This window comes from Meriones unguiculatus, chromosome 3, assembly GCF_030254825.1.
Source record: "Meriones unguiculatus strain TT.TT164.6M chromosome 3, Bangor_MerUng_6.1, whole genome shotgun sequence".
In the NCBI taxonomy this organism is placed as follows: domain Eukaryota; kingdom Metazoa; phylum Chordata; class Mammalia; order Rodentia; family Muridae; genus Meriones; species Meriones unguiculatus.
In genome coordinates this window covers 82,341,821-82,365,174 of record NC_083351.1, presented here as the reverse complement: position 1 = coordinate 82,365,174, position 23,354 = coordinate 82,341,821, and the positions used below count along the sequence as shown (strand labels likewise).

General features: G+C 37.3%; 1 protein-coding gene across 6 annotated transcripts in view; it reads right to left on the bottom strand.

Moving 5' to 3' along the window:
- Positions 1-23,354, bottom strand: part of Adgrg6 (adhesion G protein-coupled receptor G6) — a 135,350-nt gene that overhangs the window by 42,618 nt on the left and 69,378 nt on the right. For 2 of the 6 annotated variants that reach the window (XM_060380232.1, XM_060380229.1), the window contains exons 3-9: positions 19,358-19,699; positions 17,683-18,306; positions 9,866-9,934; positions 8,471-8,557; positions 4,131-4,216; positions 1,496-1,548; positions 636-701 (exon numbers count right to left, since the gene is read on the bottom strand). In XM_060380232.1, coding sequence (XP_060236215.1) covers positions 636-701; positions 1,496-1,548; positions 4,131-4,216; positions 8,471-8,557; positions 9,866-9,934; positions 17,683-18,306; positions 19,358-19,699 — 1,327 coding nt within the window. The remainder of the gene's footprint in view (positions 1-635; positions 702-1,495; positions 1,549-4,130; positions 4,217-8,470; positions 8,558-9,865; positions 9,935-17,682; positions 18,307-19,357; positions 19,700-23,354) is intronic. The other 4 variants (XM_060380233.1, XM_060380230.1, XM_060380234.1 and 1 more) reach the window with 2 other exon arrangements.

The window sequence follows — 23,354 nt, the reverse complement described above, 5'->3', positions numbered from 1 at the left end:
TTATTTTACAATTCTATAGAGATAGGATACACAACCCTAAGACAACTATTTCTTTTAGGGCTTTAACTGTTCATTTTGCAGCAATCTGATCTTATGGACCTATGGGTTGTACATGTACTATCTGGTTAAGTCATGATCTTGACAAAATTTTAAAAATGGAGGCCTTAAAAATAGTGATGATTGTAGATACTAAAAAATTTGGCTACTATTCTCTGTATTTTCATGTGCTATCATAATAGAGCTATTTGTGGGGTAGCTCTGCAGCTAGAACCCAGGACCCAGCATATGCTGGGTTGGTGCTACCAATATATCCCTGAGTTTTGCCTCATACCACGAAACTACTTATCTGTAGGTCATTTTGGAGTTTTGAAAAAGTAGTGATGGATTTTGATGTGTTGCAAATGTTAGTCCTTTTCCCATCCCTCTTAAGCATTCTGACATTTCATAGACTTACATTTCTAGGCCACTTTCAGCTTCAAATATGAGAAATGTGTGACATGCATTCATGCTGAGGAAATAATGTGAATTTACTAGGCAATTAAAACATTTTTCTTTGACCACTGTTTCATTTTTCTTCCAGACAGCCAAAGTTATGACCAAGGAGAAGAAAACTTTCCAGGTGTCCCTGGCATTACCTTTTGTCATCAGCCATGATGTCTCTCTTGACTTTAATCCTGTCCTCCCCCATGCCCTGGTGAACACTGTAAAAACAGATACATGTATCCATTATCAAGCTCATCCACTGTGTGGAGACATCAGCAGAAAAGCTGCAGAAGGTTAAAGGAGCAGGAGGGATAGACACGCTGATACAATTTTCCTAAGTCTGTGCTCTGATCAAAGAACTAGTTGTGCACACTGGATAGCTGTGTACTGCAAAAAAAAAAAAAAAAAAAAAAAAAAAAAAAAAAAAAAAAAAAAAAAAAAAAAAAAAACAACAACAACAAAAAAAACCCCTGCCCTGTTTGTTGAGTGAGCTACCTCCTGAACTTATTGGGCAACTTGGCCTCTTTCCTGTGTCATTTCATCTTTGAGGTTTAAGTATAAGATTATGAAAGCATGTTCACAGGAGCCTGAGTGGCCATTATTTGGTGAAAAAAATTAAGCAGAAAAATAAGGAAAGCTCATTTTAAAAAATTTATTTTTAGTTTTTCTTCACAATTTATTCATCATATATCCCGACTGAAGCCTCCTCCCTCAACTCCCCCAGTCCCACCCTCCCTCTCTCTTCCCCTTATCCCCTTCCAGAAGAGGGCAGATTGTTAATATCTTATTTTGTAGAGAAAGCAGTCTTGAAACTGGAGTGATACCCCCAGTTCATACTCAGTGTGATCTACTAAGGAAAGTCAAACAGAATTTTTTCTTTAATTTTGATATATTAGAACACATAATATATTGATTCAATTATAGAATCATATACACAGGTGTTCAGATACCGTCAGAGAGAAAGAATGGTAAATTAAACATATCTACTTCTTAGATAATTAATTGCATTTACCTTATATTAACCACATAAACAGTATAGTTCCAATTCTGGAAAGTTGAATTGAGCTGGAAGAAACAATGGAAAAGGATGAGTTTCAGTAATGCTTAAAAACCTTTTATGAGTCAAGGTTATCTTTCTTCCAAAAGATGAGCTGTCATTGGTAAAAAGACCCTGGGAAAATGCTGAACAACTGCAGGAGCAAAGATAAAGGAAGGCGTCTTCATTTTCATTGATTTCTACGCTGAGAGTGGCCATTGTCACAGTAAATTCTACCAGAGTGGACGCAGGACTAGCCACAGGATTATCATCATGGATCGCTGCAGCCATGAATCATCTGAAGGAATGGGCGGGCATGGGAGTGTTAGCAGGCCTTCTGGTGTTGGTCTCCTTGGTTTGCCTGTGGTATATATGCAAGATTAGAGTCTCACAACAGTGTGATGCAGCCATGACCATTCAGGCCTTGACAGCCATTGAAGCAGGACAGTCTCCCCAAGCATGGTTGGCTACCATAAAAAGCTAAAATGTTACGCTTGCGAGGCTAAGCACTGCACTCAGGGTCAGCCGCTTTGGACCCAGAGAAGAGCATGTCTGATTGCATGCGGGTTGATGCCCCAGGTCCCGCCTCTGAGAAAAAGGTATCCGACGGGTGTGATGCTCTTTGGGTGGATGACACTTAAATGAACATTGGTACAAAGTCCCAATTTATTTCTAATATCAGAGATCAGACCTCTACTCTTGCCTGATGCGTCTAAAACAAAAAGGGGGAACTGTAGAGAGCTGCGGAATGCCGCGCCTTAAAGATGGAGCTGGTTTCTGCCTTCCACCTTCCTGATGGTGAGTGCTCTCTGTCACGAACCATTCCACATTTGGCTAAGGCTGAGGATCTGGCTTGCTTCCATGTATGTGGACCTATCTGCATTGCCCACGTGGCACGCTGGGGTTGGCTACCCAGAGGCTATTTAAGCTGTGGGCTGGCTTTCCCCAGGGTCAGAAGATTGTTCAAGGTTCCTGAATAAACTGCATTGAAAAAAAAGAATTTACACGTTCTCGGTGATACATTTAATACGCTAATGAACCAAAATTAAAAGTAAAAAAGAAAAAAAAGATAAAGGAAGGCTTGCTGGACCAGCTAGCCAAGAATGCAATGAATGCCACTTCTTTTATTCTTCACATTAATCAATGACACCGATACTATAATTGCACTCAAACTCTACCCTCTTGTTTATGAAGAAATGAAAGTTTAGGGAGGTGAAACAGCTTTTCCAGGATCATCTACTAATCAATAGCAGATCTAACCCAGGAACTCAAGCCAGTGTACTAGGAAAACACTGTCATTTCCCCTCTAGCTAATCTTCTCCTAACAACCTCTCCATTAACACTTTTCTTAGTATGCATTTAAATAAGTACTGAGATGACATAAAACATATTTTGTAGTTAATTGCCATTTCATAGGAACATCAGTATCAAGAAAAATAATACAAACTGAAAAATACATCTTTGATAGCGCCCAGTAATGTAGGGATTTTGCCAAAATTGTATGGTTAACAGTTGCATTGGTCTCAGCATAAACAGTAAATCTCCACAGTGCAATGGCCAAGCTACAGTAATACACCACAATCATTAACATGAAATTCTGTTATCTTCTAGTCATCTCCCAGGGCTCCTTAGGTCATATCTCAGATACATCTTTATTTTTTGTAAATATTATTAAAATGCAATACCATTTTTAGAAAATATTGTGAAAGTGATGATAGGTATTTTGGATATAATTAGGTTGTTTATGCTTTATCTAAATTTAGTACTTGTGCCCAAAAGTATTCTATCAGATTTTAAATTCTCAGGTTAGATGACTGCCCCCATCCCTGGAAAGAGCATACTTGCTATTTTCAAGCAACTGCTTTGGAAGCTTGAATCATAGATGCAAGGTAGCTAACAAAGCTTAGCCTCAGATGACAGTGATGCTGGCATGCAAACCACGCAGGACTGAATGTAAATGTAAAATTGTACCCTGTCTAGTGCAAGCTTCCCATTTAGTGCTCAGTTTCATGATTAGTAATATTATCCATGGCTTGAGAATGAAAATAAATACTTTTATTTTTAGAAATTATGCTGCCTGTAAAAACAAATAAAAAAGACATTGTGGAAAGAAAATGGGATGTGAGAAGCCACCCTTTCCCACAGCCTGCTCTCCAGCTGGAAACTGAGTACATAAGTACTGTTTCGATCCATGAATACTATTTAGGCTGTGTTGTATCCTATGTCCAAATACATCTCTCTTCCTGTACATAAACACAAGACCTTGTTTCTGTCTAGTCATATACTTTTTTAAGTTTTTGAATTTATTTTTAATTATGTGTATGTGTCGGGGGTGGGGGGATACACACATGAGTGCAGTGCCTACAGAGACCAGAAGACGGCGTAAATCCCCTGGAGCTGACAGAAGCAGGTGCTGGGAACTGCGGCTGGATGGTCTGAAGGGACAACATGCACTCTTGACCACTGAGCCCCTTCTCCAGCCCCATGTTCATCTGTTTATAATGAGCACATTTGTGCAGTGAGAAGATCTACAGTTTCATTCAGAATCTTTTCAATCTATAAAGAAGTTAAAGTTTTAAAGCAAAAAGTCAATGGAATTAAGTTTACTTACCCATTCTGCCACCTTGCTCTGTACCTTCATTTCAGGGTGATTAAGGTTGTTGTAAATCACAACAGATATTCTATACATTATTCCATCTGCAGTTGGAAACAGTATTAATATTTACATTTTACATTCAGAACAAACAATGCAAACTCATGAGCATATCATTTCATATTATTTAAGAACATATAGGCACAAGAAGTTCGGACCAATTTTGTTGTTAAAATTACTGTTGCAACTGCTTAGAAGTAGCTCTTGATTAGCTTACTCTTATAGATACTTCACAGCTTCTATTTCATCTCTTGATTATGACCTCTGAAATAATGGCAAGCTATTTTTTTTTTACTTCTATAGATTTCTGATATCTAGGGCTGATAAAGTGGAGTTTTCAATATGAAGTTTGATTTTTAAAATTAATTTACTTTTTATTGATTACAGTATATTCACTTTGTATCCCCTCTATAGCCCCCTCCCTCAGCCCCTCCCAATACCACCCTCCCCCTCTCATCTCCTCCCATGCCCTACCCCAAGTCCACTGGTTGGGGAGATCCTTCTCTGACCCTAGCCTATCAGGTCTCATCAGTAGTGGCTGCACTGTCTTCCTCTGTGGCCTGGTAAGTCTCCTCCCCGCTCAGGGGGAGGTAATCAAAGAACCAGCCACTGAGTTCATGTTGGAGACAGCTTCTGTCTTCATTACTAGGGAACCAACTTGGAGACTGATTTTTGGTAGTAAGAAATTATGCTTATATGATTAGACATGGTAGTTTTGGACTATGAAACAGGAAGTGGGTTTCTTAGCAAGATTTATACTAGAAAGGAACAGGCAATCACATGTCCCCTCTCCAGGAGCCCTTTCCTGTCCCATTTCCTCTTCCCACTCTCCTCAGTGAAGCATGCTGTTCTAGGGTATTGGGTTGGATTTGACCAATTTTTTTTTCATTTAAATTTCTAAGGACAGCTCCTTTACCTAACAGAGAGGATATTTACAGGTGGAATTTTAATTGGTTTGATGGACTTTATATAAGAAAACCATATTCTGAAAAGAAGGTTCTATTTTTTTAATGGTTCTGTAAAGTGTTGAGACTTTTTGTCCCCATGAAAAATAAACTTATCAGAAAAGTCTTGATAGACTACAGGCCCTAAGTCTATGCTACAGGTTCAAAGTCACCAATGGAAAATTACCCCTATAAAACAGACGTTAAAGAGAAAGGGGAAATTAGTATCCATCATTGTTAGCCGTCTTTCTCCATGCTTTTAAGGTAAGTCATAAGTAAAAAGCATAAAATATCTGGAAATATATAATTACACAATACTGAGGCATGCATTTAATGTAAATTTTGGGGAGGCAGTACAAAACATATTGAAGTATGTCTCTGGAAAATCTCAGCTATACCAAAAATGGAAATCCCATTCCTATTATTCTAATGTGAAATAATAAGTACTTCTATCTTCTCACACAGTTATAAAAATATGCAAAAATAAGTTCAAAGACTGGTGAGCTTAATTTATACACAAGAGGTTATTTCAATGTCTAAAACATCTAATGTTTTAATGATTTTGAATTTTATACTCCTTTGAAACATGATTTGAATGGATACTATTTAGACACATATAAAAGAGATGGTACTAACTCGAATTTCAAAAAACCTACACTGTGGGTCTCAGCTCATCAAATCATGGACTTGCTGAGTGGCTTGAAGGATATTCTATCTGCAAAGGTCCAAGTGTGCCAGTGTCCAAGGGACAGTCTAAGAACAGTCACAGATGCTTGTAGAGTATCCAGAGTTACCACTAGATGGAGTACTAAATGTAAGTAATTATTTTTACGTACATTGAAAAATGTTACAAAACAGTGAAAATGTCAGTATTTTAACTATTGACATTTCTGAAATGGAATCATCGTAATTTTGATGAACTTAGTAAAATTCTGACAGCCCTGAGTTAAGAGAACTGGATAAGGTAGATAGATCTGAAACGAGTCCCCATCTTACTGGCAATGGAAAAATAGTATTTTCTAATATATCAGATGACAGCCTGAGAATGTTTACTGTGCCAGTTTCTCAAAGAATAAAAAAAAAAGTTGATAGTATGTGAATGACATTAGAAAGTCTGGAACATGAGATAAATGTGATATATTTACAGAGAAAAAAATCTCTCCTCAATTATTTTAAATTAGGACAGAGGAAAAACCTTATTTGAATATCTTTTATCTGCAATACATTGTTCCTTCTCTCTTTTAGAAAAGAAAATGAAAGGCTCAGCTGTAAACTATTAGGAGTCTAGTATAATATAAAACATAGCTGTGGAACACTGTGGCATCACCCTTATTTTAAATTTTCACTTTTGTAGTTATAGTATCATTATGTAACAATGAAATCTCATGTGAATAGAGTGAGTCAGTCAATATAAGTGAAGTCAGTAAATATAGGAAAAACACATGATTCAAGTATATTATTAAAACTACTAAGATAATAAAAATGGAACACAAAATTTTGAGACATTTTCACCACACATAATATTTTAACTTTTAAAATTATAAGATAATAACAACAGTCATCCAATTTAGATTCTTCTTTATAAATGTGGTTGAGATAAACCATTTTGACTGACTCTGATATTTGCCTGCTTTGGTGAAACTCTAATGAAGGTTCTGACGCAGAGAGGGGTGGCCTGAACAAGGCTCTCTTCAAGAGTGTCAGAGCTGCATGGGTAAATGAATACAACTCCAATCCACCAAGTCAAGGGCTCTGAAGTCCTCGTGTGTCAGTGTTCTTGGGCAGCAAAGGATGTGCCAGTTCTGAAGAGAGGGTGCCACAGAGGCTCTTTGTATACTCATACAAAGAGGGAAATACTTAGTTAGAATTATAATATTCCCATCTGCTGGCAAGAGTCCTGGTGAAATCTGTGCTGGAAACTTGAGCTGCTGTTGCTGTTTGCTTGGGGTGGGGGTAAGGAGGTGGCGGTGGTGCTGGAATCATAAATCTCCGTGGTGTAGCTAGCAGAATAACCATAAGCAGTTCCTTGAATCGATGTCTTTATAACCCTAATAAAATTTATATCTATGTTTCACGTAAAATATTCCATACTTCCAATGTAAATGTCCTTATAGAGAGAGTTGACATAACCCCTGAAGCCATAAGGGGAAAATAAAAGTGAACTATGTGGGTTTAATGTTTCCCTGGGTTTTAGACCCTTGGTGATACATTATAAATGTCTGACCTTCCAAGCTAAAGGACTGCATTTTATAAAACCTCTTTGCCTCTAGTATCACATAGCTGAGAATATTACTGTGTTGAAAGCAGCACGCCATTCACTTGGTTGGAATTTGTCAGACAAGAAACTAAAACTATTAACTTCAAACTGCACATGGCACAGTATGTGACCCATATGAGCAGCAGAATTATAAAGAATCGAGCCATTTGGCTTTTCCTCTACTGGTTTCTTAGAAGACCTATCTGGCACATTTGATTTTTATTAGTACTAATGGAGAAAAAGGCCAGGAAAGGCTGAAAATTACTTGAAATTTTATCATAAAAGTTGGGGCTCCAAATGGAGCTCAGAGATAGGACACTTGCTTAACATGTGGAAGCCTAGATTTCAGCCTCCCACAAACTGACTGGTGACTGATAACATCCTAAACAGTGCTCTTTAAGGAGTGATCGAAAGGTACAAAGTGTTACCATGGCCACTGATACAAATGTACTAAGTGTTGAAGCACAAAGTTGACTTCCATGGAAAGTCAAATGCCAATGATCAGGTTTGTAACACATCAAAGCATCCTTTTAAAACCTGTATCCGCATGTGGTGTTCTTGGTACTCTCCAGCCTGCCACCCTTTGGGGTGCACGAGAAATTCTATTTCTCAAACAAACAAAGTTTCTCAGTTGTACTAATTTGACAAAAACACCATAAAAAGATCTTTTCTTTTTCTCTCAGATGTATTTGAATGAAAATTAATTCATTTCAATTAAGTGGCTTTTGAGGGGTGGGTGTGGGGAGGGCTAGTTTTAAGCAGCTTCTTTGGCTGTCTTGGAACTAGATTTGCAGACCAGGCTGGTCTCAAACTCTGTTTGCCTGCCTCAGCCTCCCAAGTGCTGGGATTAAAGGCTTGCATCACCATCACCAGGACCCAGGTTTTAGCTCAAAGTAAAGAAAATAAGTCCTTGAAGCTATTAGTTCATTTGGGGATTCAAGAGAAAGAGATGTTTGTTTCACCAGTCTTCAAATGCACTCATGAACCAAGTGTTTCCCGACATAGAACGTGGCTAGAACTTGCTATGTCACCACTCACAGAATAGTTTTACACACTCTAGATGTACTACATACAGCCTCTTACCAAATGAGTCTTACCATTCTTTTGCTTATGGATTCTGTTAGTAACAGGGATATTAGTGGTGACAATGGGTGATGTAGGAGTAGAAGGGCTTACAGTAGCTGCTAATGAAGATGAGAAAGAGCATCAAACAGTCAATATAGATAAGCAATCAACAGCCAATATATGAAAATGCATAGGTAAGTTGAAACTACATCATGCTACTAAAACAATAGAGTAAAAACTTATCATGCATAAAATGAAGTAAGGCTTTCTACGGTACATTAAGAATCAGTTCGATGTCTTTTTAATTGTGAACAATTGTGTTCATCTTAATTCAAATGCATTGTGAAAATGCTTTTATTCATTAAGGGAAAAACAGGGAATAAAAGAAGAAAAAGCTGAGTTTCTGGTCCTATAGTCCATGATATGAATACTTAGATACATATATTAAAATAATAAGAAATAATGAACTTTTGAAACATTCATATCAAGGGCTCTCTGTTCTATTTTGTACAACTATTTCATAACTGCACAGAGTTCATGGAAAGAAACAAACGATGTAATATTTCCTGGGGAATCGATTAGGGGTAATATTCATATATCTTAAAAGGGAAATCTAAAAATAGAGTATTTTCCTTACTCTGTCCATCTTGATCTCATTTCTGACCTGTCACCTTTGTGCCATGATCATTTTAACAAACCTTTTGTGGAAAGGCATAGCCATGATTCTCACGTGGAACACAGAAAATTTTACTTTTTCTTAGAGGCATTTAACATGACAATGGATGGAAACAGGTCACAAAGAATTAGAAGGCAAAATTATAAATTTAAGGCAATATATTTTACATACATATGTAACTATATATTATTAACATCCAACTTCTTAGTACACAATTTTATTTGCAATAAAATCATTAGGCATTAAAATAATATTAACTCAGTTAATATTAACATTAGCTTATTTAACTATTTTTATCTTAAGATTTAAGTTTTATAAATAACATAAATTGCTTCACGTCCCCATCTACAAATATTTTCTAAATAATTCAATATAACATTTCCCCCTCAATTTATGGATATAAGTACTTCTTCAAAGTACTGCTTGAGTGCCTATCCAAGATGCGTGCAATAACCTTTAGATGAAACATGGAGAGAGATGAAATCAACCCTTACTGAGCAGCATGCAATTGTTCACATTTAGAAAACCAGAGCTTTACGGAAATGTGGCCAGTATGGCCAATGTGTCCTGATAGCACATTATCTCTGCACCCACACAGCTACAATATTTCTGCACCCAGAAATTCTGTTTTGCTGTTTCTTGGTTTCTAGGTAAAAATTAAGATAAAAAACAAAGCAGTGACAACTACAACATCTCAAATGGCAAGTGTAAGAACACAAAAAGGTTTCAGAAGATGATGTCAGCTCCCTACCTTGACAGAGAGTCCCCAGATCTGAACAGTTAGTCAGCTCTGCCGCGGGGAATGGGATCAGGTAGGAACCTTGGTCAACACAGAAGCATATACAAACTTAAGTTGTGATTTGCCGATATTATCCAGAAAGTAAATAATATTAATCATGTAATTGGTAAAGCAGAAAGCCTTAGGGAATCAGCTGACAATGCTCCAAAGTGAAAACGTCTTTTAATGGGACTGTGCCTTACTGCCCTCAAAAACAAAAAATTGTACAAGTGAAACCGCTCTCAATATCTTGAGCTCAATTTTTCAGCCATGCATGCATGAAATGAAGGAAGCACGACTGTCGTTAAAGTTAGGTAGAATATTTGAGGCATTTCTGAATAATGAACTATGAGACTGAGATAGTAATTCACATAAAAATATAAAAAATAAAAATTAAAAAATATGAACATTCAGGCTTCGTTTCAAATCAGAACTTGGGTAATATGAATTACTCATAATTGCAGATTTTGGGGGTTTGTGTTTGTACTCTGCAATTCCAGAAATACCTTCCTGTGATTTCATGTCAGTCTCGTTTCTTTTGACTTCAACCTTGCATTAATTCCTCCTCAACAGGAAACAGACACGGAGCTGATATTTTTTAGTAGAAATATCTGTTGCTTTAAATCTTCCTGTGCTTATTACAGGCTGAACTTATTGCACATAATATGGCACTTGAATAAAGACATAAGAATTAATTCAAATATATACATTATACAAATGCACATGTATAATATACTATATATTTTTGAAAAACATAAGTATAGTGACAAATTCTCTCTAATGTCTAAATATGTGTCCAGCTTTTCCATGGGAATATCATGTAAAGGCAGAGCAGGTGCATGATTTCACAAAGTATGTCTAATTAGGTAAGTGATATATAAAAGCAGAAAATATCTCAACAGTTTAATGGCATCTAGGGAGGTATGATTTCCTCTTTCTCAGATGCCTCAGGCTCAGGGAATGAATTGTGACACATCAGAAAAGAAAAGGCCAGCTGTCCTACAGGCAGGTCTATGATGTGACATTTGCTGGCATGAAACTACCTCATAGCTTCCTGAAATAAACACAGATGCTTTCTCTATAGCATATGAGATACAGAGGATAGAAAAGTTCCTGATGCCGCATCTACTCTCAGAGAGGCACCAATGGAAGCTGGCCTTACTGTAACATCTGCCCAAGTGACTAGGGAAGAGTTTCAATGGTGGTAGTGGCCCACAGGAAGCTGTGACAGTGGCATAATGAGTAGAATGAACAGGAAACCCAGCACACAGGCACTAAGGTTGCAAGAGCGCTGAAGCAACAAGAAAGGACTTCTGAAACACGTGCCCATGAGGCACTGAAGAGGTCTGGGAATACACACATTGGCAGCACTGTAGTAGATTCATTACAGAAACATGTGGGCATAATCAGCTATATGTCAATGTAGCCTGTGGAAGACCTTCTGGAATACCACAGCAAGACTGTTGAGGCTCTCAGTCTTTCTCCCAAAGCTGAGTTCCATGCATAATAGACATGCATGCACAAGCCTCACTAAAATATTACTGAGTGCATTATGAATGACAGCTAAATGTCTGAAATCTTTTTAACAAGCAATTGGAATAAATGAAGGGAACTTGGTGAAACCCTAGACTACCATTTGAAAACAATTTTTGATGTAGGGAGATGCAAGAAGGTAAAATTAATATTAATCTTTCAGGTCTAACATCGTAAGTGTCAAAAAGACAGGACTGAAAGAGATGGATACAGGAATATGAAGACAGATTGTGTCAGATTTGGTGACTAATTGGAAAGAGGAAGAGAAAGGAAAGAATAGAGGACAATTTGCCAGTTTCTGACTTGAGAAACTGGGCATGATGACATCATAGATAGAAAAAGGAGATAGCAAGAGCAGGATTATCTTTTGTTATATCTGACAAGGGAAGTAACTTGCTTGTAGGACATCTATAATGTACACATGAGAAGCTGTTTCTGTAAGGTACCAGTCAACAAAAGTATGGGTTTGAGATGAGAAAGGGATCAAACTAGCTATTGCTATATTTAAGTTTCCAGTGCAGAGATTTGGGGAGATAAGAACTGCTCTTGGGTAAAGTGGCTTCATGGAATTTAAGTAAAGGGAGCTGAATGGAGGGTGTGACAACAGTGAGTGGAACTCAACAGTTGAAGTGATAAAGACTGAAAAACCTTTAACTCCACTGTACAGGAATCCATGTCAGTCTCGTGGGAACAATGAAACTCAGACTGCAGAGGCTTGGAGAGTGAATGCAAAAAGAGGAAGCCTGGTTGTGCAAGGAAGCACAGATAGCACAGGGAAGTTTTGAGGACTGAAAACGCAAGCAAGCAAGCAAGCAACCGTGTACCCTGGGAAAGGCTTGTAATGTGGAGTGGTGGGGAAAAGGTGGAGATAGAGGGAGAACCTTATCTTGGGAGCTTTCTGCCCTTTGTGCATGTCCACTCTTCTCAGGACCCAAGGTCTACACATTTTAGAAAGGACTTCTGAAAACTAACAAGGCTATCAGAATCGTGATTGGAGAAATCTCAGCCATTGTAACCCAGCACAGTGGAGACCCTTGGATGAGGTTCCTGTAATTCTCAGATTACACACAATGCTGGCAGTTCAGGGCTCCTTTGAGGCTTCTGGAACTGATATGGTATCTCTCCAAGACAAAGAGAGATAAGGGACAATGTTGTGGGAAAGAAGTTCTTGGGCTAACTACATTTCCACTGTAGTATATCTAGGAGCTCAGAGTGGGAATAAAGAAAAATGTCAGAAGAGCCATGATTTAAAACAAGATCTTGACCATTTTATCAGATTCATTGTATACATTTTAATCTGTGGCTTCCTTTCAGGGGAAATTGTAAACATTTGTTTCTGAATATTTTAATTAGTTTTTCTTTCTAGGGGAAGGTCAAGTTTATCAAATTGCTAGTACTGTATAAATACTGAATAGTTGCCATTGTGTTACAATCTCATGCAGCAACAGAAATTACATGTGATTTTTTTTTTAGTGAAAAATGGCACCAAAACAAATGCCATAATTTAATTAGAAGGAAATTATACTGGTAAAGGAAATCTCATATTATAAATATGTGGGACTATGTAAACAAATACAAAAAGTAAATCCTGCTGGATGGTAAAATGCCATTGTAGTTTCATCCACTCAGGAGGTTGAAGCAGAATGATCACTCGAGCCTCCAAATTCAGGCTAGCCTGGTGAACACAGCAAGATATAAATAAGTAAATAACCGAAGCACACAAAACTCTTCATTTCCATTCAGGTGTGCTTTCATTGCCCAGTTTTCTAGGCTTATAAAATTGGGCAACTGTAACAAAAGAGACAAAGTCTTCTTTCAGGTCAGCGAGTTGTCAATCATCAGTGTTGCTTATGGGATCTCTGTGTGCTCTCTAGCTTCTGAGTCTGCTCAAAGGTATTTAAAGCCTGTTTGCAAAGAAAAAATTTATAGTCACATTATATACACAAATGAAAAGAAATCTTGAAAATGAGGAGTTGGGACTCAGCAGAGTATCTGCCTAGGACCCATGAAGCCTTGGGCTCCACTAAAGTAGCATGGCAACACACATCCTAGTACTTGACAGGGGGACACAAGAGGATCGCATCAGGCTTTTCCTTGGTACATAGGGAGTTTCAGACCAGCATCAGTTAGGGATTTGTCTCACAGAAGGAAAACAGGCAGTTGGTAAAAAAAAGTTTTCCATGTTTCTCTTTGTTGATATTAGTAAGATGAATTTCATAAGTAAATTATTCTAATTTTACAATTTTTATTTTTTATATTTTTCTCTTTTTGTATTGTGTTGTGTGTGTGTTCACATATATGCAGGTTTGTTTGACTGTGTACATGTGCATGGAGGCCAAGAAGTTGATGGCAGTTGACTTCCTCAGTCATTCTCTATCTTATCTTCTGATGAAGTTTCTTATCCATCGTGGAACTCACTGCTTCAAGTACACTACCTAGCTAGTGCCCCATAGAGCCCCTATTCTTGCCTCTGCTGCTGGGATTACAGGTTTGTAATTATAGGCTTTTTGGTGGGTGTCAGGATCCATACTCAGATCCTTTACCATCTTTCCAGTCTTACTTTATAACGTTATTATTATTTTGTGTGTACAATTATTTCTAAAGATCATCTATGCTCCTAATGAGTTTGAGCACCCTCAAAAAATGTGCTTGTCATGATAAAGTAATTATATTTTCGGTTAAAAATGATCTAATAATTTAACAAAGGTGAATTCAGTAATTTGTTGAGCATAAAACTAAGGACCAATAATTGAATTTTAGAGCTGTGAAAGTCAGGACTGTAATTTATTAGTTACTTATGAGAAGATGAAAATTAGAGAGTGATGGGGTCTTAGTAATCAGGAGAAAAATTTTAGAGCTGAGAACTAAAGTGCATTGAAAAACCCACAAAGAGTAAAAAAAAAAAAAAAAAAGTCCATAAAGACTAACACAAAGTTGGGTACTTACAATTTATGTCTTATCTCTACATCCACAGTCACTAAGACATGGAAGTACTTAAGGAATCCTGGATAAATAAATGTAATTTCCTTGAACTTAGACTATTCATTGAGTTATACTATATCACTCCTCAGGAAAGAGCAGTAATCAGTTAAATAAATAAAACCAGCAGAGAAAGTACTGTCTGTTCTTTGTGAAAATTGATGGGCATTAGCCAGTGTCTAACCTGTATTCATAACACAGGCAAATACTTGTACCTATAATTAAAGGGTCAGAAAAGGAAATGACCTGTTCCTGAGGGTCACAAAGCTGGACATATTGGAAAACTGTTCAGGGAAAAAAAAGATGTTAGAAGGTCTAAAAAGAACTATTGAAAATACAGCATTTGTATCAGGAAAGAGCTGACAAGATTGACTGTGAATTTTAAAAAAACAAACCAGCTTAATTTTTTTTAAATCAGACATAGTCCCCAAATACTTAGAAAATAATGGGAAACAAATCAGTGTGATTATAAAGACGTTGTATCAGATATTAATGACTTTAGTTTTATATTTAAATGTGACAGCGTATTTATATACTAAATGTAATCTATTCCGTCTTACCTCCTTACTTTCTTTCACTTTATAAAATTTATCCAGTAACACACAGATGGAAAACATATTCATTTTCTACCACAAGTGGATACTAGAATAGTCAATACTTGGCAAACATTGCCAGTCTACTGGAATGCAAGGAATGAGATTGCACTTTCCCATTGGTTACTGTACTCACTGAAAGCTTGTGGAATTATGACCCTGAGCAGCAATCACAACATTTTCTGGGGCGGGGGAAGGTTAGAATGTTAATAGAGCACACTTTATTTTTCTTGATTATTGAAGTTTTGCTTAACCAACAGGGCCAAGATACAATCTTAGGTACAGGTATTTCCTGTCAGTTAATAAGTGACTTGGATTCTTCAGCCCCAGGCTGATGATTAAGCAGCAGGAAATTCCTTCTCCCACCAATCCTCCTGACATGCACAGCAAGACATCTGGGTGGGGGTAGTGTCACCCTGGAATGTCAAGATGACTGCTGTGAAGTTAATGGGAATCAAGTGCATCGAATCTGTAAGACTATGCTGGTCTTATGATGAAATTGTTCCGAAGACTTACAGCTGACTAAGACATGGGAGCACGCATTTGATAGGTTCTTGTAATCTTCAGGCTTTAGGATGAGAACCTCAGAGGCAGTGTTTTAGAAAATAGAAGGAATGCATGATCTCACTTATGTGTGGAATCCCAAGAAGTTGAAATCATAGAAATAGAGTAGAATGGTGATTCACAGGGGCTGGAGGGCAGAAGGTGGGTCATGGGGATGAGAGATTATCATACAAAAACTACAATCCCAGGAGTAATGAGTTTAGAGGATCTATTATGTTACCTAACAGTTGCAGTTGGAAGTGATGTAGTGTATGCTCTAACTTGCTCAGAAAGGATTGACAATGTCACCATCCTCAGTGTTCCTTCCCTGAATGCAAAACACTAAAAGGAAATTGCTAAAGATTCAACGTTTTCTCACTATGAAAACCTGACTAAGTATTATGTATTAGCTTGAATTAGCCTCTTTACAATGTATATATCAAAACATTGTAATATGCAGCATAAATACAGCAATTTTGTCAATAAAAAATAGTATTAATTAAAAAATTTTAAAAAGTGAGATTTCCAGGTATAAATTGCTGATGTGTGTTAGCCTCAACAAATGGTCAGTTATATGCTTCATTTTCCTCACTATTTAAAGCAAAAGGAGTGGTCTAAACTGAGATCTTCAAACTTAGATGCCAATCAGGTTCAGAAAGTAAGCCTAAAGAAGAAAAGCGGGGGTGGGGGTGGGGGAGTCAGGGGATACACAGGTGTGATGACAGCTGAGGTGAATTCCAAAACCTCTTCAAAGGAATAGCCACAACTTCACTCTAGTTGTGTTATCCATGCAAAAATACTAGCCTGGCATTTGTGTTTGCTAAGAAAAATGGATAATTCATATTATGTGAAATCTAATCTTTGAATGTTAGAAACAAAGTCACCCTTGAAGCATAATGTGTTACAAATACAGGTGAAGAACACACATAAGTCTGTCAGCCCCTCCCCAGTCTAGGGCTTCACTCCTTCTGAAGTGTCTTTTCCACTGCTGTTCAAAATGTGAGTTCCAGCAACTCTTGGGATTCTTTGATAGTTTGGAAGCTCCATAAACTTACTCATGAACATTGACGGGAAATATTTTAGGATGATGGAACTTAGAGGAATTGAGAGCAGATATTTTAAGATTCTGAGTCATGCTATGTCTGTCATTATTAGACAGTTTGGTCCTGTTAGCATAATCGCAGCCACTTACAGTACAGAGATCCATGGGCATAGCTGTGTTCCTATAAAACTTTATTTATAAAGCAAGTTGTCTGCCTTCTACTTTGCCAAGCCCTGGTCTAGCAGATTTTTGCCAAAGTCACATATAAATTCTTTTGAGTAGTGGGCCTCTCTCTTTAACTAAAATTTATGTCATCAACACCTAAGAATCAATGTTTTGCCATTTTAAATTGATAACAGAGCCATTTTGTGGGTATTTAAGTCAGTCCTATAATAAAACAGGATTTCTAGAATTAACTTGTATAATATAAAGAATACTGAATAGAAGTCTACTTCAATATACTTTTTCTTTACATATAATTATTTCTCTATTTGGCTATTTCCAATGTTGCTACAGCTAAGTCTCCTCAAAAGCAACCTGGGAAGGAAGGGTATTTGGAATGAACAACTAATGTTTGCTGTAAAATAAAGAGGGATAAAAGTTCAAAGAAAAAAAAATTGACAATTCAAGATTAATCAAAACTTTCCATAAAATAGATGGCTAGATATTTGATCTCTCTGAATAAACACTGTCCTACACAGCATGTGTTTATTTAGGTAATGCAACTGAAATTCTTTTCTAGAATGATAAAGATCAGTATATTAGGGTAAGATTTAGGTGAGTAGAAATTACAACTTATTTATTAATTTTTTTATGATTCAAATCTAGTGCCAAGGTTTTTAACTTGTTCAGTCATTGTGACTGAGTTGTTAGTGATAAACGGATATTTTGTGACCTAGGCAACACTTAAAAATGACAAGCTCACTAAATAAGCATGGCTAGTCATTAAATGCATGCTGTGAATAGCTAAACTGGTAACAGCTTTAAAGCTAAAGAGCTCTTAGTGATGATTCTATAAATGCATATGTCTACATAATTTCTTAATGATGAGCATTTTCACCATTCAGTGCTAAAATCATGAGGAATGTTAATGAACTTACCACAGCTCAGGTTGTTCTCAGCTTTCAGAGCCTGGGTTGGGATGCTCCAAAAGTCGTTGTGCCAGTCTACCACATTCCCAGACATACTACAGCTGAGGTTGGAGAGGGCTTTCAGATCCATCGTAAAATTCCAAAGTCGAAAGTTATAGATGCTGCCCTTCAGAGAGGCGATTTCATCTCTGTCAGAGCCCAACAGCAAAGTCCCATCCCCAGGTACGACAGTGCTGATGGTGGAATCGCATGGAACTGTTTCATAGTTCTTTTTGAAATTTACACCAACAGAGCCCAGAATATTACTCCACACCAGACAGAGCTGCTCAAGGCTTTCTGTGAAGATGTCTTCTTTTTCCTTCACAGGTAATGCACTGTTCAACAAGCATCTTGAGCCAGAAATGGACAGGAAGTAGTCATTGTTGGCCTTTTCAAAACTGAGCCAGTGTGTGAGGGACTCATCTGAGTAGGAAAAAGCTATCCAGTCATCGTCTTCACTGACAACTTTGGAGCCTTCAAAGCAGAGTGTGAATGCACTGAGCTCAGGAATGGAGACACTTTTTGCAACTGATACCTGGTAAGCATCTAATGCCTGGGGCAAAATGACCTTTTGATTCCGTAAGGACACAGCAACTAGGAAAAAGCATAAAGTCATACCATAATTCCAGAATACGAGCTGAGATGCAAAATGTCAAAGGTCCCTCATTTTTTCTTGTAACTGACTTTTACTTACTCTGTAAGCCTTTGTTATCCTCTTCTCCATCCGTCCTCTGTCACCTATCTCTTACCAATGGTCTCACATCAAAAATAACAACAACAGGCAGTGTCACCCAGTTCATAATCTTTAATTATGATTTTATCTCACAATGAAGTGACAGCTATGTTGTTGTTTTTTATCTCTGTGCAAAAACATTAAAAATTAAGAAAAAAAATTCCAGAATTAAGAAAGAGCTAGTTCCAGCTCTATCAGAGCTGGTGAATTTGTTTGCATATTATGAATTTTAAAGATATGCTATTTCTTAATTACTTTCTGAGCACAAACTAGCTCCACTTTTAAGTAACAACTGCCTTTTACTCTCTCAAATGTTTCCTGGAAAATCTCATCCCCTCAGAATTTCTGTGCTGCCCCCTCCCTTTCTCTTACAAACTAATTTTCTGTTTGTCCTCTAGCAAATGTACTTTAAATGAAACATCTTATACATCCAAAATAAAACAATTTCTAAATAGAGATGTTTAAAACTTCTAGTAGGGCAATATTAGAATTATAGATTTTCATTATTACCAGTGGACTCCCTCTTTAAAAAATGCAGATCTGTGCATTTGACATGCTTGGAAGGCAAAGGTAATCAGATCTCTGTGAGTTCAAGGCTGACCTGATCTACTTAGCAAGTTCCAGGCCAGTCCTACCTACAAATTAAGACCTAAGCTCTAAAACATAAACAAAGAAATAAAAATAGATGTTCTGCAGACAGTCTATAATTCAGCTCTTCTGAAACCAGAGTTTGAATCTAGTAGTTCTAGTTTGGTAGTGAGGATTCTCAGAGACTATTAATACATTCTCACCCTTAAATCCTGATCCTGACCATTCACAAAAGAGAGCACAGTTCTGTCCTCTAGCCTTGGTGTTTTCTGCAGCATATGGTAAATGGAAGTAGGATGTTGGTGCTGCCTGTGCTTTACATACCTCTGATGTAGCTGGCGTTGAAACCTTTCTTCTGGATACTAAAATCACTTGAAAAAGACACATACATCTCATTCACACTTGAGTTAAATGACAGGCCTTTGGCAGTTGCTCCACAAAATTTTGTCGAGTTGTCTCCTTTACCAAGGGACAGTGAGTCATAGATGCAACTTGGAGCTTCCTCAATGTCAAAGTCATTAAACGTTATCTGAATGATGTAGCCGGTAGGGGCTCGGATGATCCAGGAGCAAGACTGTGTATTAGGATAGTCGTTAGGGTAGCATGGAGAAGTAAAGGTCCCAGAAGGCTTGGATAGGACCATCCTGCAGTTGCCACATCCCCACACTGTTGGTCATCAAAGAGAGAAAAAGAGGGGGAGAGAAAGGCTGGGGTTAGATTATGTATAATAAACCAAGAACACTACTTACTGGGGACAGTCAGACAGTAAACATTAAAAAATGAAAATTAAGTGGGAATAAAAGCATCTCAAGGAGAAAAAGAAATGCCAAGATTATTTCAAAATGTAAAGACAAACAGAAAAATCGTAGAGAGCAAAACTTGAGGTCCTGAGAATGCAGTGAAGCATAGAGGAACACTCTCATGCAAGATGAACAGGGGCCCTTTAGGTAACACACATGACAGATGATTTTAAACAGTTTACAAAGATAAGGTCTCTTCAACAGATCTCACAAAAGTTTGTTGAGAATTCTAGGAATCTCTGCTTCAGAGAGACACTTAAGGTGGGAAGAAAGGGCATAAAACCATACAGACAGAGCTCAATATTATGAACCATGGATATATATTTTTTCAAAAAAACATTTTCAAAACATTTTTTGAAAAAAATATATGTTGAATTATTTTTCAAATTGTCACTTTTCTTCTTATTCATATACACTTATGTGATTGTCTCATACATTCAGCAAATATTTATTGAGCATCTATTATATAAATAAAAATTTCTCTATACAGAATATATCAAAAAGCAAAACAGTCTTTATATGAAAGGTTAACACTGCATGCTTAGATCTAAAGAAAACAATAGTAAAATATATAGAAACATGGTGTGATAGTTAGTTTTAATTGTTAGCTTGACACAATCCAGAATACCCTGGAAAGAGAATCCCAGTGCAGGACTGTCTAGAACAGGATGTGGGCTTGCATAGAAACTTATCTTATTATGTCAATTGAAGTAGAAAGACCCATCCATTGTGGGTGGCTCCATTCCCTAGACAGGAGATACTGAACTGTATAAAAGAGTGGAGAAGGAAGTCCATGCCTCTCCACTTTGTAACTATGGACACAATGTGACCAATTGTCTCAAGCCCCTGCTACTTCCCTGCAAGGATGGACTATCACTTGGAACTGTAAGCTAAAGGAAATCCATTCTCTCCCAGGTAGTTTTGTTCAGGGTAATTTATCATGGCAACAGCAAACACAACTAACACAAATGGTGATAAAGGTGGGAAGAAGAGTAAATCAAGGGAAAGGTCTATGGTATGGTAAATGAGATACAGTACAGTTCTCTAAATAGAAATTTCTATTTAAACAAAAATCCTTTTGAAGTTATGGCACATGCATAAACACTCTAGGAGATAAGCAATTCGGTCAAAGGATACAGCAAAAATAAGGCCCACTGTAAATGAATTTTAGTCTCTGCCATTGAACTATCATATCAGTTCCATAGGCCAAAAAGACTGGGATCAGTCTTTACCCTCCATTGTACTCCATTATAGTCTCAATGCACCAGAAGAACTCACAATCCATGTTAATTGAGTGAATGTATATAAGAGAGCCTTGTTGGATAAACAAGAAAATAATATTATAGCATTGTTAGTAAAAGAACATGGAGAATATTTTTGGTTTTTCTGAACTACGGCCTGGATACCAGATGGAATGGGAAACAAAGTCTCTTGTGTTTCCATTTACAAGTGCTTCTTCAGTTAATCTTCAGGCTTTAAAAATATTTGTATAAATAAGAATAACAATTTTTGTGTGCACAACATTCTAAATAAATAACAAGAAAGCCAACACACAAAACGTCAAATAATAATACTTTAATTGTGCTGTGTAAACCTTTTAAACTCACTGTGCTTCTCTCTCATTTACTGGGTGAAGTAGAATGACTAGGTTAGCTGCCACTAGAGAGTGGCAGTTATTACGCATGTCATTTATTCTTCTTTGACACAGTGATTCACTCAAAGGCTGAGATGTGTTAGGCCGCTAAAGTTAGGTTTTTCATTCCCCACGATCAATTTGTGTCACATTGTTTTGTCAACTCTGTTCCAGTCTGTCTAACCTTTTCTCTGTTTTTCCAGAGTCTCCAATACCTTGGATAGGATTGAGGACAGAAGGCAGGAAACAAACTATGATTGTCAAGTGTCTGCCAAAGCTTTCTCTTATCTATGTCCAGAGCATCATGTTCCATGTCTGTCTTCATAGCACTACCCCGGGGAGGTTGTTTTACTTCTACTTGTGGGATAATTTGCTGTCTGCCTTCTCCCATCAGTCTGCAAACTCAACGAACAAAGGCTACTTACTGGATATGTTAGCCAGGCTGCTGGAAATATTCCAGGGTGTTCCTGACACATGAGGCGTCAGTAGTCAAATTTGTAGAGACATGAAAGAATAGCTTAAATGAACAGAAATGTGTCTGAATTAAAGAACAACTACACCCAGTGTACAAAAGTAAATGAATTTTAAGCCTGAAAAACAGGTGAAGAATATGTGGGTTGTGGCACGTCCCTAGACAGGGTTTGGGGCATAACCTGAGACTAAGACAGTGGCTCTCAGACAAGTTTAGCTTCTTTTCCTGAATCCTGAGCTCACAAGAGAAAGAAGTCATTCTAGCCTATAATTTATACACAGTAATAGACACCAGAGTTTATTTAAAAAAAAGAAAAAGAGAAGGAAAGAAAAAATAAAGAAGCAAAGAGAAAAAGGAAAACGAACAAACAAACAAATGACCTACAAAGCTTCATGCTATGTGAGCGTGCAGACAGGGGCCGTTGTTTATCTCAGATAAGATACATTTTCATATATCTAAGACCCAAGTAATACACCACACTTCCTGTATCCATGTAACAAAATATTCCTTGAAACGGGAATGGAGAGTATGAAGAATGAAAATTTGACCTGTAACACTGGCAACATATCTTGACCTAGCTTTAAAAAATTATTTATATGATGTGCGTATTGAGGGGTGGTGGTGTGTGCCCATGTGTGCATGCCACAGTATGGCCAAGGAGGATAGAGAACAACTTTCCACACTCAGGACTCTTCTTCCACTTGTAGGATCTCGGCATTGAACTCAGTCCTTGGTCTTGCATAACAAGCACTTTTATCCACTGAAACATCCTGTTAGCCTTTGACCCAGCTTTGTGCCTCAATTTAACCTGCTTTGCACCAGAGACAATAAAGAACTTGTACCCCTTCTAAGATTATTGGGAGGATGAGATGGATTAATACTGTAACATATTACCTTAAAAGATGGAATACCACACAAGGAACTTTAGCAATATGTTCATTAACGTCACAAATTACTTTACTATAAATGGCTTTTGTTGTATATTTTCTCAGTCAGGATTATAACAACGGTGGGAGTTATTCCCACCTACATCATGGTTGAAATAAGTATCACTAGGCTTTTGTTGTATATTTTCTCACTCAGGATTATGACAATGGTGGAAGTTATTCCCACCCACATCATGATTGAAATAAATATCACTAACAGAGATTATGTAACATGTACTCAGCGAGGCAGAGGCAAGCAGATCTCTGTGAGTTTGAGGCCAGCCTGATCTACAAAGTGAGTCTAGGACAACCAAGGCTGCACAGAAAAACCCTGTCTCAACAAAACAAAACAAAACAAAACAAAACAAAACAAAACAAAACATTATGTAACATGCTCTAGCTCAACGTTATAGCTCCTATATGAAGCACAATCAAACTTGAAACCATTTACTTTGAATATAAGCCAAGAGTCTTTCATGGAAAAAAAGAT